The following is a 14,923-nucleotide window of genomic DNA, read 5'->3' as shown; positions in this document are numbered from 1 at the left end:
CCAAGGAAGAGCCGAAACAGGCCTATATATCTTTAATAATAAATATTTTTAACCATGTGATCCTGTCTAAATATACGATTATAAAGTGGTTTATTTATAAGTCTTAGCAAAGTCCCATCATATAAAATTTCTTTTATTCAAAGACCTTTTTTATTTATAACATAAATCTTGTTTATTATAAATTTAAGTAATAAAAAAGCTCTTTAGAATTTTGTTAAGTTTATAAAAAACCTAAGCAACTTTGGTTTTTTCCAGTGTAGAAACCCACATAATGGCTAGCAACCTGCTCACATTCAGGATACTTTCTGTATTGGTGCTGTGTATTGAATTTTTGCCTGTTTTGGCAACAGTCCAAACACCATTTCAAAAACTGACATTTAAAATTATGGAAATTCAGACCCATATCTCTGCCCATCCCTCTGGGTCCCATTATGTAATTGTTATTGTAAATAGTTTTATGCAAATTTTCCCGCTGTCAGCAAAACTGTCAACGGACCTTGATTGATGCATGCCGACAGTTTGCATATGAATCATCTCCCTGGTCCCTGTTTGTGCAAGTGATTCTGTGTGTTTTTCCAATTTTATTCCCCTGCTTTATTTAGTTTTTAAATATTTATGGCATTCTCTCTACTTTCTCCACTTGCTGGTAAAGCACTCAGTCTTCATTTACAATTAACGTCTGTTTGGCTTGGCTTGGCGGAACTTGGCTTTTGGCCTCGCAATTAAAACAATTTACGCGCTCAATTTAAGCCAGCACAAACAAACCAGAATGGTGGCCAAGGAGGAGATTTGTAGTGCCTTAGCCAAGCGTTTTCGACTTGGTAAATGCATAATGGACGGAGTGTTGTTGCCCGCCCCTGTTTTTGTTGTTGCTGCTGATGCGGCAAGCCCACAGTGGAGGTGCTAAGAATAGCAGCGAGGCGAAGTGACGAAAAGCAAACGAACTGAGCCAAGAACGCGCGTCAGCCATTCGACATTGGCCTGGTAACGGTGATATCCTTTCCGCACACTGAGCGAATTAATTCAAGGTTTTTAAGGTCAAGAAATGTACCATTACTATGTTTTCAAGACTCTCAATGTTATTTCTTTATCTTTAATTTTTGGAATCCTTCTTTTATATCTGAAACCTTTTTTTATTCAGAGGGTTAGGTATGATTTGGTATTCTACAAAGAATTTTGTGTAGCCTACTTTTTAACACAATATTTGGCATGGGATTTCACTCAAATACCCTCTGGCTAAGCCCCAGAATTCATTTAATCTAAGAGCTGTTAAATTTTTATGATTTTTAAACAAAATAAATAAATAAAAACAATTTAAACATATCTACTAAAAATATGGACCATCAAGAACCCATTTCTTAAAACATAATAAATCTCCTAAAATAAATATTAGTCGATCTAAAGTTATTAGATCATATTGTTATTAATGCAAATATTATAAAATTTTATTATATATATTGGTTCTATAAAAAACAGAAAGAGAACCCACTTCTTGAAACAAAATAAATCTCCAAAATATAATATTTCCAGTTATAAGATCATATTGTTATTAATGAAAATATTATAATTTTTATTTATTGTGTTATAATTTTTCTCAGTGTTGGTTCTATAAAAAACAGAAGGGGGTTCGGAAGTATACTCCTCAAAGAGTCGCCTTCCGAAATGAAAGGATCTGTCGAAGGATTTTTATCGTACCTTTCCAGGGTATCGTTTTCTTCGATTAATCCAGCTTTCAGACCGTACCCCTTTCTTTTTTAACACAGCCCCCCCCCCCCCCCCCCCCCCTGCACGCCTTTTTCCTCTTTTCAGAGGGAAAGTGGGCGGTAAAAAGGGGATGTCCATTATCCACTTTAAGTTGCCCGCCCTTGCTGCGTGTGTGTGTGTGTATCTGTGAGTGTCCTGGTCTCCTTTCTGCATGGGTGTATGTGTTCAGCTTGGTTTGTGTTTGTTGTTCGTTTCGCTGTTTGCTTTTGCTTGCCACAGCAATGTCCTGTGTTTGTGTGAGTTTATGTTTGCTTCTGGTTATGCCCCACAGTTGTAACCGTGTGTGTGTGTGTGTGTGTGTGCTGGGGGGGGGGGGGGGGGGGGGGATATATATACATACATATATATATGCGGATTCCAATCAATATCGTAGACGCAGTCGCCGCTGGTGGCCGCTTTTGCCCATTAAGCTGCATGTACACCAACTTACTGTCGTATTTTTAGAACATGCCAGTTGTTGTTCTTGTTCCAACCGCTTTTTTTTCACTTTTTTGCTGCTGCTGCTGTTGTGGTTGTTGTATTACGGCATGTAGCTGCTCTTTAAGGCCAAAGTATTCCATTATCCTTGAATGGCGAATTTCCCAAGGATTTCAGCATTCAGCTTTCAGCTCCTGATGCAGCTGGCATGCGCATTGTTATTGCAAACTGCTGGCGCTCCGAGGTGCTCGCCGCATTTATTTTTAGTTACCGCCTGAATAAATCCATCCCCAGCATGCCCAGCATATCCCCGGCATCCCCAGCATCCCCGGCACCATCATCCGCCCATCAGCATCATCCTTGCCCAACACAGCTCAGCTCAGCTCGGCTCCTCTTGCCACACGGCGTCCATTGTTTGTTGCCCCAGTCCTGCGGAGCCGGTGGAATCAACAGCGGAGGTAAATGCATAATTAAGGTGCAAAAATCAGAGGCCGAATGCATTTCGCTTGAAATTGGATCTGCACTATTCAAGGGTTTGCCGTATATCTCCGGCTTTGGGTTGTAAGTTATAACTTGCAACATTTCCGGGTGGAGGAACTACAATGGGGGATTTCAATCACTAATAAAGGTGGCTTACAATGTGGTACGAGATGTTTTGGATTCAATTGTAAGCCAAGGGATGAAGTTTTGCTTACCTCAACATGAAAGTAAGTCATGTTTTCTGCTAAATGCATTGCCGTTAAAGTATTTGTAATGGTTCTGAGCATTATTAATATAATATAGGTAAATACAGCCAACAAAGTCTAAAATGTATTCAAAAAAATATAAATTAAATGTGCAATTTTTAAAATACCAATAAATTATGTTAATTTAGTTGAGACTCTCAGCGTTATTAATATACTTAAATATAATCATGTGAGTCTTAAATGTATTCAAAAAAATATGTATTAAATGTGTAATTTATCAAAGACCAATCAATGATATTAATTTAGTTGAGATTCTTAGCGTTGTTAATATAATATCAATATAATCAAGTGAGTCTAAAATGTATTCGGAATATTATAAATACAATTCATTGTTTATAAAAGACCAATCAATGTTATCAAGTAAGCTGAGATATATTTAGATCTGATATACGTATTTCAATTGCTTAAAATGTAATTACTAATAAAATACCAATCAACGTTATCAATTAGGCTAAGATGTACAATATCGGATATACATTTTTCAAGTGCTAGAAAATATCTATGGAATATATTTATTTTATATTGCTTACCTTTTTCAAGGTGTTAAATATTAAGTAACAAAAAAGAATTGCTTTTAAATTGAAAAAAGATATTACCCAAAAATCAAAAGGTCTCAAAATGAAATGAAGAATTTACGCCTTGGAAACAAATATTAAACCTTTAAAACATCATAACCTGTGAATGTGAATTGGTATTCCAAAGCCATTTCATTTTATCCCAACCCCCTTATCCCAACTAAATCCATGATATTTGTTCTCTGTATTTGAAAAAAGCAAGATGAAACGGCAGGTGGCGAAACTGCAGACCATTACTTCTCCTTCACTCTGCACTTGGGTGATAATCGCAGACAATTCCTTCGATTCCTGTGCGCATTCAGTAAATGCCAGAGCGTTTTATCCCTTTCCCTCTGCAGCTGAACTCCCATTGTGTTCCGTTCCGAGTCTTCAGAACCCAGTCTCCAAGCCCCATTTCTCCCTGTCCCCGAGCACAACTTCCGTCTTTGGCATAACACATCAGCTTGACTCTTAAGTGGTTTCTAGTTAGTTTGCAATTTTCACTTGGCTAGGACACCCCACAATTCTGCGTTATCCTTTTTTTCCTCATTTTTTGTTTTGCCATCTTTGTGAATGCTTGTTGGGTCGGTGTTTTTCTGTATGTGCGGCGGTTTATGAAAAGACTGTGGCACCGGAAGAGCAAGTTTTTGTCACGCATATTTACTGTTTGTATGTGATCCCCCCTTTGTTCGCTCGGCAACTTGCAGCAGAAGCAGTAGCAGCAGTTCGTTGCAAGACAATGGCCTGAACTTTTGCCACCAGATTTCTTTTGCAGGCACCCACATATCAGCCACTAAAGTCCACCTACCACCTACCACCTACAACCGACTTTTGTCTGCAGTTGATCCTTCGCCGACAATTGTCCTCGGTTTTCAGATGGGGATGGAAAGAGACAAAAGTCGAGTCAAAACAGTAAATGTAATTATTGGGAAACGGCAGCGCTTAGTTTGAGGTGACACTGCCATTCAGCCACGACCCAAAAACTGGCTAAAAAGAAGCAGAAATAACCACCATTCGCCATTGGAAATTGCAACAGAAGCAGATCAAAGTTCGCCGGGGGCAACTGTATGCGAAGCAGAGCATAAAATGAAAAATAAATAAGAAATAAGCAGAATGTTGAAGCCAAATGCACTTTTTACCCGTCTCTTTTTGGCCAAACGCAGCCAAGTGACTTGAGGGCAAAAAATGGCAAATTAAATTTTGCTCGCAAAATGCAACGAAATGGAAGAGGAGAAAGTGGAAAGTGGAGAGTGAAGAGATGAGCCCAGGATGCGGTACGAAACGTAACCAAACGAAACAGGACGGAAGAAACAGGATAAGCTCTGTTCAGCCACAGAGCAAGCAAAGGAATTAAAGCTCGAGTAATTTCTAAAAACACCAGAAACCATCCCGAGACTGAGACCAAAAACAAGAGACATAGACTGAGCCAGGAAACGAGTCTATCGAGAGCAACCGCAATTACCGAGCCAACCGCATAAAATACGGGCCAAAAGCAAAGGAACCCACTGGCTGCTCTATTTGTTTATTTTTGCCGGCTGCCATGGGATATGCAATTAATATTTAGATTGATTTTGCAATTGTAACAAAAACCCGCAAAGGACGTGCCAGCAATTGTGGGCAAAAATTCAAACGGCACCGGGTGTCGAATGCAATAAAAATCGTTGTAATTTTCCATGGCTCTCTCGTATCACTGAAATGTTGGATAGCAAAATGGATAGCAGGATCGCAAAAAAAAAAAAAAATGTGGAGGATGGTGCGCCATTTCTATGCGATATATATGTAATGTATGTAATGGCTGCCAAGAGGCACACACTGTCATTCAATAATCTTTCACTTTGCTGGCGTCTGCCACAAAAAGTGTTCGGAAGTGGGGCACGAACATGAGTAAACCAAGCGAGAAACGTAATCTGAATTCCAGAAAATAAAGCTTAATCGAGATTATTTACGTATTAAATTAAATTGCAGAGCTCACTATTTCGGTTGCCAGCTCATTTAAGATTGCAAGTACATAATTAGTGAAGCGTTTTTATTGAATTCATTTGCCTTTGTTTAGGAGTCCGTAATACAAAGCTTAATTGAAGATTAGATGTGGTTTAATTAAAACGTGTTATCATTAAACGTGTTCAATGCTGAATTAATTTCCAACTAAAACTATTTCTGGGTAATTTTTAGGTTGCCTGTAAAAAAAACGAATGTGGTATTTTAATAATATTTAATCTTTTTTTAAGCACGGGGAGGAAAATGTACATTTAGGGAAGTCACAGAAATTTTAAATGACTTAATAAAGTGACTAAAAGTATGGAGTGAATAAAGAATAGGCGTCTTTCTGAATGAATTCATTGCAATTGTGAATTAAAAATTTAATGTAGCATACTTTTAGGCACCTAAAATTGCATTTAAAAGTGATTTCAAAATCCTAGTGATTTCTTTGGCACGCCGATTGTCTTGTTATTTTTATATTTTTTTTGAGATATGTTCCTTGAAACTTTATGCATAGCTAACTCATACACAACATGTTCAATTATTTTATATATTTTGAATTTAAATTGACTGGCTAGAAGGCACTTCCCAGGCTGGCTGTCAGTTCTTATCACAGATATGAGATACCATGTTCATTTATTTAAAAAGAAGAAGCCATTTCCATTACTGCAAGACCACTGATCCCCCAGCTCCACCCTTATAAGACAAGCCAGCTGAAATTTGAGTTGAACAACAAAGGACATTTGACAATTGAGAGATGACAAATGACCAACAGGGAAAACTTGAGCTTTGTGTGCCGGGCAGCAGGAGAGCTGACGATTGATTGCATTATAGATGATGTCGTTGCCGGCCACGCCCCCTCCGGACTTTTAGCCCGGTAACAGGGTATTTATTTGTATTCAATCTGTTTGCCTGTTTGTCAGTTGGTTTTCAAATGTTTGCACGAGCAAACACAAAAGACGCAGCACTCAGTTCAGCTGAGTTCCACCTGCCGCCTCCCCCATTTTCATTCCCCTTTGGCAAGCGCCGACAAATTGTGTCAATATTTGTTACCACTGACGAGCCAAGAGATTTAATTTCCTCTTATCGACTGGGGAAGACTTGCCGTGGAGTGCTGGAGCGGGAAACTAGAAACAAAAGCCAGTTGTCATCAATATTGCTCGACCAGGAGTGAAGTTCCCATGTCCCCCTGCCAGCATTCCGGTCACATGAAGTGACCCACGTCCCCTCAGATATTGCCAATCGACCGAACATCGCTCATTGTTAAGCTGCAACTGCACCACTGACCCACCGATAAAAGTGGTTAGTTCATTTGAGCATGCTGCTCCACTAGAAGGTATTCTTAATTGCCGGCTAAACACAAGATGGGTTAGCCAGGAACACTTCTCCTAAGTTGCAGTAATCAATATCAAGCATACGCCAGGTGGGCCGCAAAGAGCTTATATCTGCCGGACAGCCAAAACCCCTATATTACAAATTTATGCAGACCGTCTTGATTGAACGATTAACGGATAAATCCCCTGTACCATGGTACGAAATCCAGCATTTTCTGATAGAGCCAAAAAAGAAAGGTTCGAGCTATATATATTCCTTCGGCATCCTATGAAAAATCCTTTCTTTCTTTAAAAATAAAATTATTATCTCATCTTTTGACATCGTATGAAAACCCTTTCTATCTTTAAAAATAAACTTAAATATATATGCAGAAAAAAAATATTTAATAACTGAGGTGGTAAAAAAAAATCTAAAATATTTTTGTAGAAACACCTTTTAAAAAAAAACTCCCTTTTAAAATGCAAATTGTGTAAACCATTTGGTAAAACTGAAAAGTACCTGAATTATTTATCTTCCCAAACAATTTTTGTGCATAGATCTTCTGGCAAAGGAAGCTAAATTATCTTTTTTCTTCTGTGGAAAAACGAAAATGAATGACCATGGTCCTTTCTGTGTACCATTGAACAACCCCCTAATTTCCACGCACTTTATATGCCAGTCGCGTATCAATTTCCAGGAAAATCCTCAGCAAATACAAATAAAACATTTTCCTTTCTGGTTTTTCCCACTTCTTCCCTTTTTTTTGGGTTTTTTTCGTATCTTAGCCAAGCTGGATGGCGTGAAGACGTACATGCGGATGCGACGTGTGCCGAATCATCTGCAGGTGAAGGTCATCAAATGGTTCGATTACCTGTGGCTTACGCAAAAATGCTCGGACGAGGAGCGCGCCGTGTCCTGTCTTCCTGATAAATTAAAGGTAAGTACACGGGCCCCGAACATGATTTGTCCATTACTAAAGCCGCTATCTTCTCCCATTCCAAATCCAGGCTGAAATAGCAATTAACGTCCATTTAGATACACTTAAGCGGGTGGAGATATTTCAAAACACCGAGGCCGGTTTCCTATGCGAACTGGTACTACGCCTGAGGCCCGTGCTCTTCTCGCCCGGCGACTATATCTGCAGAAAGGGTGAGTCCCTAAGCCCAGGCCAATCGTTTTTGGCAATTCTCACTGGTTTTTGTTCCAATTCGCATTCTCATTCTATTCCAAATCGAATCCAAATCCGATCCCCCCGGATTCAGGCGAGGTGGGCAAGGAGATGTACATTGTGAATCGAGGACGATTGCAGGTGGTGGCCGACAACGGAAAGACGGTGATGGCCTCCCTGAAGGCCGGTTCCTATTTTGGCGAGATTAGTATACTCAATATGGGCACCGCAGGTAAAGAACTTGGTAAATATCCCGTTTTAGTGCGACAGGCGGAACAATAACGATAACGTAACTACTACAACAACCTTCCAAGCCCAAAAAGTCCAGAAAAATGATAAACCGAAAGAGTCTCTTAATCAATAGACCAAACACTCACACACTCTAGAAAGCCTACAACGTATCTGTGCCTATGTGTGGAATGTAATTGTCTGTAATTGTGCAACTAAGTGTTAACTGGAGTCCCCCGATCCTAACGAGCAACATATAGTTTAGAGCCCCCCAATCCCCCAGCACATATGTAGCCAAGCACTCGAATCGATTTTGATGAAATTTACATTTTAATTTATTAATACCATACGGGGGGCGATATACAATTTTCGTTGAATTGCTTTTTCTTTCGATCGTTTTTTGCAAGTTTAAATTTTTCATATTTTTTGTGCGGCAGCCCTAAAAGTATGCAACGAATTTTTATTGCTCACCGTTTTCACAGGGTTGAAAAATTAATGAATGTCAAATGCAATTATTGCACCTGCATGCACTCACACGGGTCTCTCGTTTTCATTGTTCCCGACACTTTTATTGTAGGCATATATATATATATATGTATAAAAGTATAAAAAGAAAAAACCGGGCGCAATAATTGTGGTTGCGGATCGAAAAAACAACAATTTACTGAACTTTATATGGCTTTAAAATCGCGTAATAGTTGGCCAGCCAAGTGTGAAGTCGCTTCATTGAGGAAATTCAACGCGTAGCATAATTAAAGGGATTGCGTTCCAGCCAAATGCATGTGCGATATCTGTTCGTTGCATACTTGAAGGCGTCATCGCTGCCGTGTGCCATCTAATTGAGTTTGCCGAAGAGCAAGAGTGGCGAGAGCAACTCAATTTGCAGGCAAAAGTTAAGGAGGTGGCCCAAAAGTTTTGCACTAAAACCCCCCATTCAGCACCTTACACCCCCCCCCACCACCCCGGCAATTAGAGACGGCAAAATCGAATTGTTTAAAGTTCTTTGAGTTTCTGCATGATTTAAGCATTATTCCGGCTAAGTTCCATTCGTACTTTCTCTCAACGGTGAGAATTGTCCACAGGAACTTAAACACCGAAACGTAATTTCTTACGCTACTTAGTCGCTCTCGCTATCTCTGTCTTTGTCTCTATTTTAATCTCTCTGTCTCTATCTATCTCTCCATATATTCTACTCTATATAATATATTTGTCTCTGAGTCGATGTTGTTGTTGTATTGCTTTGCCTGGACGTAATTTAAACGTTTCTCCACACGTGATTGTATTGCGAGTTGTGTGATTTCAATTAAGTATACGACCCGTTAACACAAGCTACTCCCACGAAGGATTCTTCTTGCTGAAAAGGGGGGACTGCGAAAAAAAGAAATGCATGTACCGAATTTGGATATAAAGATTTTAATCAGAACATCTTTTCGGTTGATCCCATTCAATATTTACTTGCTATTTTCCCCCCAACATCCATATTGTGGGGCATGCAATTTTAATGTCTTTGTGCGCCCAAGTCAACAAGAAGAATCGACAGACACACACACTGACTCGAGAAACACACACACACAGACTCACTGCGGGAAATGCTTTTTTGCAAAACCATTAAACTTTTCTCTTTGCGTTGGCAAACATTTGCTTTGCCAACTTTCCCGATGCGAAACAAAAACAGGCAACCGACGCACAGCCAGCGTTCGCTCGGTGGGCTACAGCGACCTCTTCGTCCTGAGCAAGAAGGACATGTGGGACGTGCTGAAGGAGTATCCGGCGGCGCGTGTTCGTCTGGAGTCGATAGCCGTCAAGCGGCTGGAGAAGTACAAGAAGGCCCCGCTGGAGAAAGGTAGGGCACTTGTCTTATTTGCCCCGCCCCCTCCTTTGCAAACCCAACCACCCAACCACACAATATATCCAGAAGAACCACCTGAATCCCCGCCCAAATACAAATACCACTCGAAATTCAAAGATACCAATACCAATACCAAATACGAATACGAATACGATTGCCCCAGAATAACACGATTCGATTGTTTTCGCCTTCCGTTCCGTCTTTCCTTCCTTTTCGTTATCGATTTCATTTGCGTCCGTTTCCGTTTGTAAACGATTTTGATTTAAAACACAGTCAAATACTTTAATGTAGTTGCCATGGGCCGCTGTCAATCGACGCCCGGCTTGGTGGAGAGCTGTGGGCGCACCTCTCTGGAGGAGATGTGGTTGCCACCGGCGACGGCCACCGCGTCCTCGCTGATGCACCACCACCAGGTGCTCCAGCAGCAGCCACATCAGGCAGCGATTCAGCAGCAACACCTGCCACACCGCCAGGAGTCAACGCAAACCACCTCCCAGACGCACGGCTACAGGTGAGATTAACGTCAATAAAAGCGGTCAAAATAATAGCACAACATTTAACTCGGGCTGTTGTCAATACATTACATTAACCTTTATTGGTTTTTATGTCTTGCAGTATTTTTTATCCAATTTTCCATACGTTTTCTAGGTATTAAACGTAAGAGTATTTGAAGTTTAACTAGCAAAAGAGGAAATAGGATAGGATTTCATCTTGATACATAGGAAATTTAATCGGGGGTGCCACACAAATCACTAGGGTTTTAAAATCACATTTAAGTGTCGTTTTAGGTGTCTAAAAGTATGCAACCATATATCTTAAACTCCGAAGTACGATTTTCCCTTATTCACTGCATACTTTTAGACACCGAAAACGACTTTTAAAAGCGATTTTAAAACCCTAGTGATTTTTATGGCACCCCTTAATGTTGTTATAGCTATAAATGGTTGGGAAGAAAAATATCTTTTCAATAATCTGAATACTCTACATTTAAAAGGGTTTTTGGTTTTCCAAAGTGTTCCCGCCTATTTTCAATGGTCAATCTGAGCACGAACATCTTTTTTAAATGAAATCAAAAAGGGTCATTACCTTTTTTAGGTTATGTACATATTTTTAGGAAACTTAATAATTAAGCTAATATTTTGACCGCCCTTTCCCCTGCTTCTTCCAAAGACTTACCAAATCTAACGTATAAAACTTAAAGTCCCCGCAGCTATGCCGATCGCTTGGTTCGGGCCACCGACTCGCCCAGATCGGTAAGCCCCAGTGCCCATGGATCTGAGGAACGACCACGTAGTCGGACGACTTCGCACCACTCGATAAGACCCCAATCTCAACCCAGCCACACGGGTAAGCACGTAAACAAATAAAATGTTATGGCAGGATACCACATTATAACCATATAATCACCAAATTTAGGTCACATTTGCGACTCCAGTTCGCAGCTGGAGTGCTACGGGGCGGGTGTGGGCGGTGCTGGTGGTGGAACCACGCCCCTTCTGGGCTCCCACGAGGTTCTCGAGGACGAGATTAAGAGGCTGAGGGAACGACTGCATACGGTGGAATCGGAGAATCAGGCACTGAATACGAAGCTCTCGCAGCAGCAGTGGGATCTGGAGAATAGACTGGCCGAGATCGAGATGCAAATCTGCGGAGTGTCGTCCACATCTAGCGTGGATCCCGAGAATGAGACGGAGGAGCTGGAACGGAACAGAGAGAGTATCATATAACACGGGAGCGTGCTGCCCCATCAGGCGATCGGTATGGTGTACATATCATGTTCCTCATGACTCCACGATCATCATTGATCATCCGCCAAACTGAGTGCATCCGGCGATCTGGCGATCGGGCGATTTGGATCATTAAACCGCATCATATCGCATCTATCTCTCGCCTCCCCAATCTCCCACTCTCTATCTGTCTCGTATTTGTGTTTCTCCCTCTCTCTCTCTCTCACTCACTGTGTTTTGTATTTGTGTGTGTATGTGTGTTATGCATGCAATCCAAATTGCCTTACTAACGAAAAAATAAAATAAAAAAATAAAATAAAAATAAACATACCAGGAGCAGCAGCAGCTATACGGCAGCAGGAGGATCGGAAGAATCAGGAGACGGAGGATCAAGGGCGCCCACTCGAGAGTGAAACGGGGACTCAGACCTGTGCCAAGTACTTCTCGCTTTAGAGAAGCCCGAATAGAGAGAGATAGAGATGGGAGGACTGGGCGCCAGATACCCCCAAGATGTTCAATTAATATCTCTTATGATCCCGTGACACCATAAGTAAAATAAAACCCAAAATGGCACTGCCAAGGAAAATTGTCTGTACATAGAAATGGAAGAAATTCAGATCAAAATACAAGCAAAACGATTGTAATTGGTTAAGTTATGCACAGCGGGTCGGAGAAGCTTTAATAGATAATCCGAGAGAACTTTTTCCAGAAGCCCTAAACAACTTGTTACCCAAAACACTTACACTTTTTCCATACTAAGCTCAGAAATAGATTGAGATTTACATAGATATCATTAGGCCTAGACGCTCTTCGCTCCTTTTAATGGTTACTAAACCAAACCGAAACGGGTATTCGAATTCCCATTGTAAATACTTTCGCTCTAGGAACTCAATTAGCATTATGGTCAATGACATAAGTATGGATCATCCGAAAAAAATAACTAAAAGATTACTTTAACTCATGAGTGTAACAAATGAATCGTATCTATTGTAATATTTGCTAATTGTAATTCAAAAAAATAAAATTTACTAGATGTGTATATGGGAAACGATTTACTTTACAACTGAAAATAATGCATAAACAATTTATGGACAACTAAGTGAATATTTGCAAAATATTTGTACTATTGGAAAAGAACTGCCAGAGCATACACCACACACTCGAAAAACTATATTAATAATAATAATAAACATAAAAGAAAACTCGAAGTAAACGCTAAAGACATTAAACTATTAATAAAACCAATATTAATGAGTAGATATGTCAAAAAGAAAACACTTTTAATGCAATATTATATTGTACTACTGTCGTATATAGTATCTACATTATACATGATCTGCATTATACTTGATATGGTAAAAATTTAAAGGTCTAAATGTATTTAACTTTAGTTAGTTGCCCCAAAAGCCAAAACCAATGCTGAAGATTGTAGTTGAGATAAAAAACTAAATATTAATTTAGGCAAGAGGGTTCTGTAGCAGAACGCAGAACGCAGTTCACGAATCCCCATAATATGGGGGCTGCGATAAAGAAGAAACAAGTAATTTAGCTGTAATTCTAGTTATACCTAGTTATACCATTAGATGTGTACCAGAGAAGACCAAAAAAGATCGAGTCACGATCGATTAAGAAAATTGTTCAGTGTCAACTCCCAAAATATTAAAAAACCACAAACTGAGTTGATAAGGAAATCTAATAATTATATAGCTAACTCGAATAAGAAACTAAACTTTACAGTATGAGCCAGGATACGTTTGAGTATCTGCCGAGAAAACGGAATCTGGATCGAAACTCATTTCATGCCAACAATATAAAGGCCAAAAACTTAAGCTCGAATTTTGTTAGGATTTTTCTTAGATTTTTATCAACGAGGTAAACCTATTTTCCTTTTTCTAGAGAACAAATAGAAGGAAATTCTTTTTCGTATTTTTCAACCTAATTACTTTTTGGAATATCATATAATGGATTAAAAATTAATTAATAATTACAATAAACATTAAATGGGGTTTCATCTAAGACAAAGCTTATACCGAACAAGAAAAGTGTTAAACGGAAACTTGTAAAAGTTTATCGGAGTTTTTGATTCCTTAGTTAGCCAATTATTGCCAAAGTTAAAGTTGAATAATACGAGTATAACTAAATTAAACTACATTTTTATGGCTTATTAGCACGCTTATTGCAGGGCAGAGGCTCTGTTCCTTGTTAGAATTATTCCTTCTGATTTCTTCAATGTTTTCCGTTAGAGCGCGTATAGACATATATCTATTTGTTATTGAACGTAAAATACAAGGAACTACATCGATTCGGTTGTGTTGTTGACGCCAGGTGAGGGTGAAATAGGTGGCGAGTTTGAATGGCTTACATAATGATAATTTTTTAAATTATTTGATGCATTGAGATCTATGAAAACAAGGAAAAGAAAACAAAACAAGAACGTTTAAAGCTTTATTTTTACTATAAATTAATTAATTAATTTATAAGGACTAAACGGTAAATTAATTCAGCATTGACTTCATAGCCAAAAAAAAACACAGAGAAACACCAAAGTTCTCAGATCAACGGGCAGGAAAAGGCATTTTTAAAAACGGTCACTATATAAATCAGATCAGATCAGAAAATGCCCCGATTTGCAGCAGGTAAATCGAGCTTATCGTGCGAGAGTTTCAAAGCCGTTTACATTGCTGAACCACTCTGAAATCTGAAAAAGGGTAAAATGAAAAACCAAAACAAATGGAATTATAAAGTAAAACGACAACCAAAAAACCAGAAAGAAAAACTGAAATACAAATAAAATCAAAACAAAACACAAAAAGAAAATTCTTAATACATGAAAATCGTGCGTTTCATTTTGCTTCGGGGGGCCAATACTCAAAACCCAATATATCGTAATATCCATCGACTCATCCAACCACTTAGGCCGGCAATCGGTTGGTCGATCGAACTGTGCAACTGCATGTCGTAATCAATGGGATCTGAGAAAAAGCCGCAAAATTGTTCAATTACAAAGGCCGAAACCACATACTCATCGGATTGCCGACGCCTGCAATTAACGAGCTGGTTGAGTAGTCGAGTCCATTAGGCCAACACTCCACTCCACTCCAATCGAATCTCGGTTCTCGGTTCTCTGGTCTCTGGTCTCGAGAACCAACTAACCGCTTTGCTAAGCGGAAACGTGG

General features: G+C 39.5%; 1 protein-coding gene across 5 annotated transcripts in view; it reads left to right on the top strand.

The window, feature by feature from the left end:
- LOC108009425 (cyclic nucleotide-gated channel beta-1) overlaps positions 1–14,593 on the top strand; it is a 70,695-nt gene extending 56,102 nt beyond the window's left edge. Inside the window, exons 6-13 of one of the 5 annotated variants that reach the window (XM_070995226.1) lie at positions 7,561–7,712; positions 7,783–7,924; positions 8,038–8,175; positions 9,847–10,014; positions 10,294–10,531; positions 11,222–11,367; positions 11,437–11,778; positions 12,082–14,593. In XM_070995226.1, coding sequence (XP_070851327.1) covers positions 7,561–7,712; positions 7,783–7,924; positions 8,038–8,175; positions 9,847–10,014; positions 10,294–10,531; positions 11,222–11,367; positions 11,437–11,747 — 1,295 coding nt within the window. In that variant the 3' untranslated portion in view covers positions 11,748–11,778; positions 12,082–14,593. Of the gene's footprint in view, positions 1–7,560; positions 7,713–7,782; positions 7,925–8,037; positions 8,188–9,846; positions 10,015–10,293; positions 10,532–11,221; positions 11,368–11,436; positions 11,779–12,081 lie in introns of all 5 variants that reach the window. The other 4 variants (XM_070995227.1, XM_065863657.2, XM_070995229.1 and 1 more) reach the window with 4 other exon arrangements.
- Positions 14,594–14,923: the final 330 nt, after the last annotated feature.

Source organism: Drosophila suzukii, chromosome 2R, assembly GCF_043229965.1.
Source record: "Drosophila suzukii chromosome 2R, CBGP_Dsuzu_IsoJpt1.0, whole genome shotgun sequence".
NCBI classification, from domain to species: Eukaryota; Metazoa; Arthropoda; class Insecta; order Diptera; family Drosophilidae; genus Drosophila; species Drosophila suzukii.
This window is presented reverse-complemented; position numbering and strand designations above follow the sequence as displayed.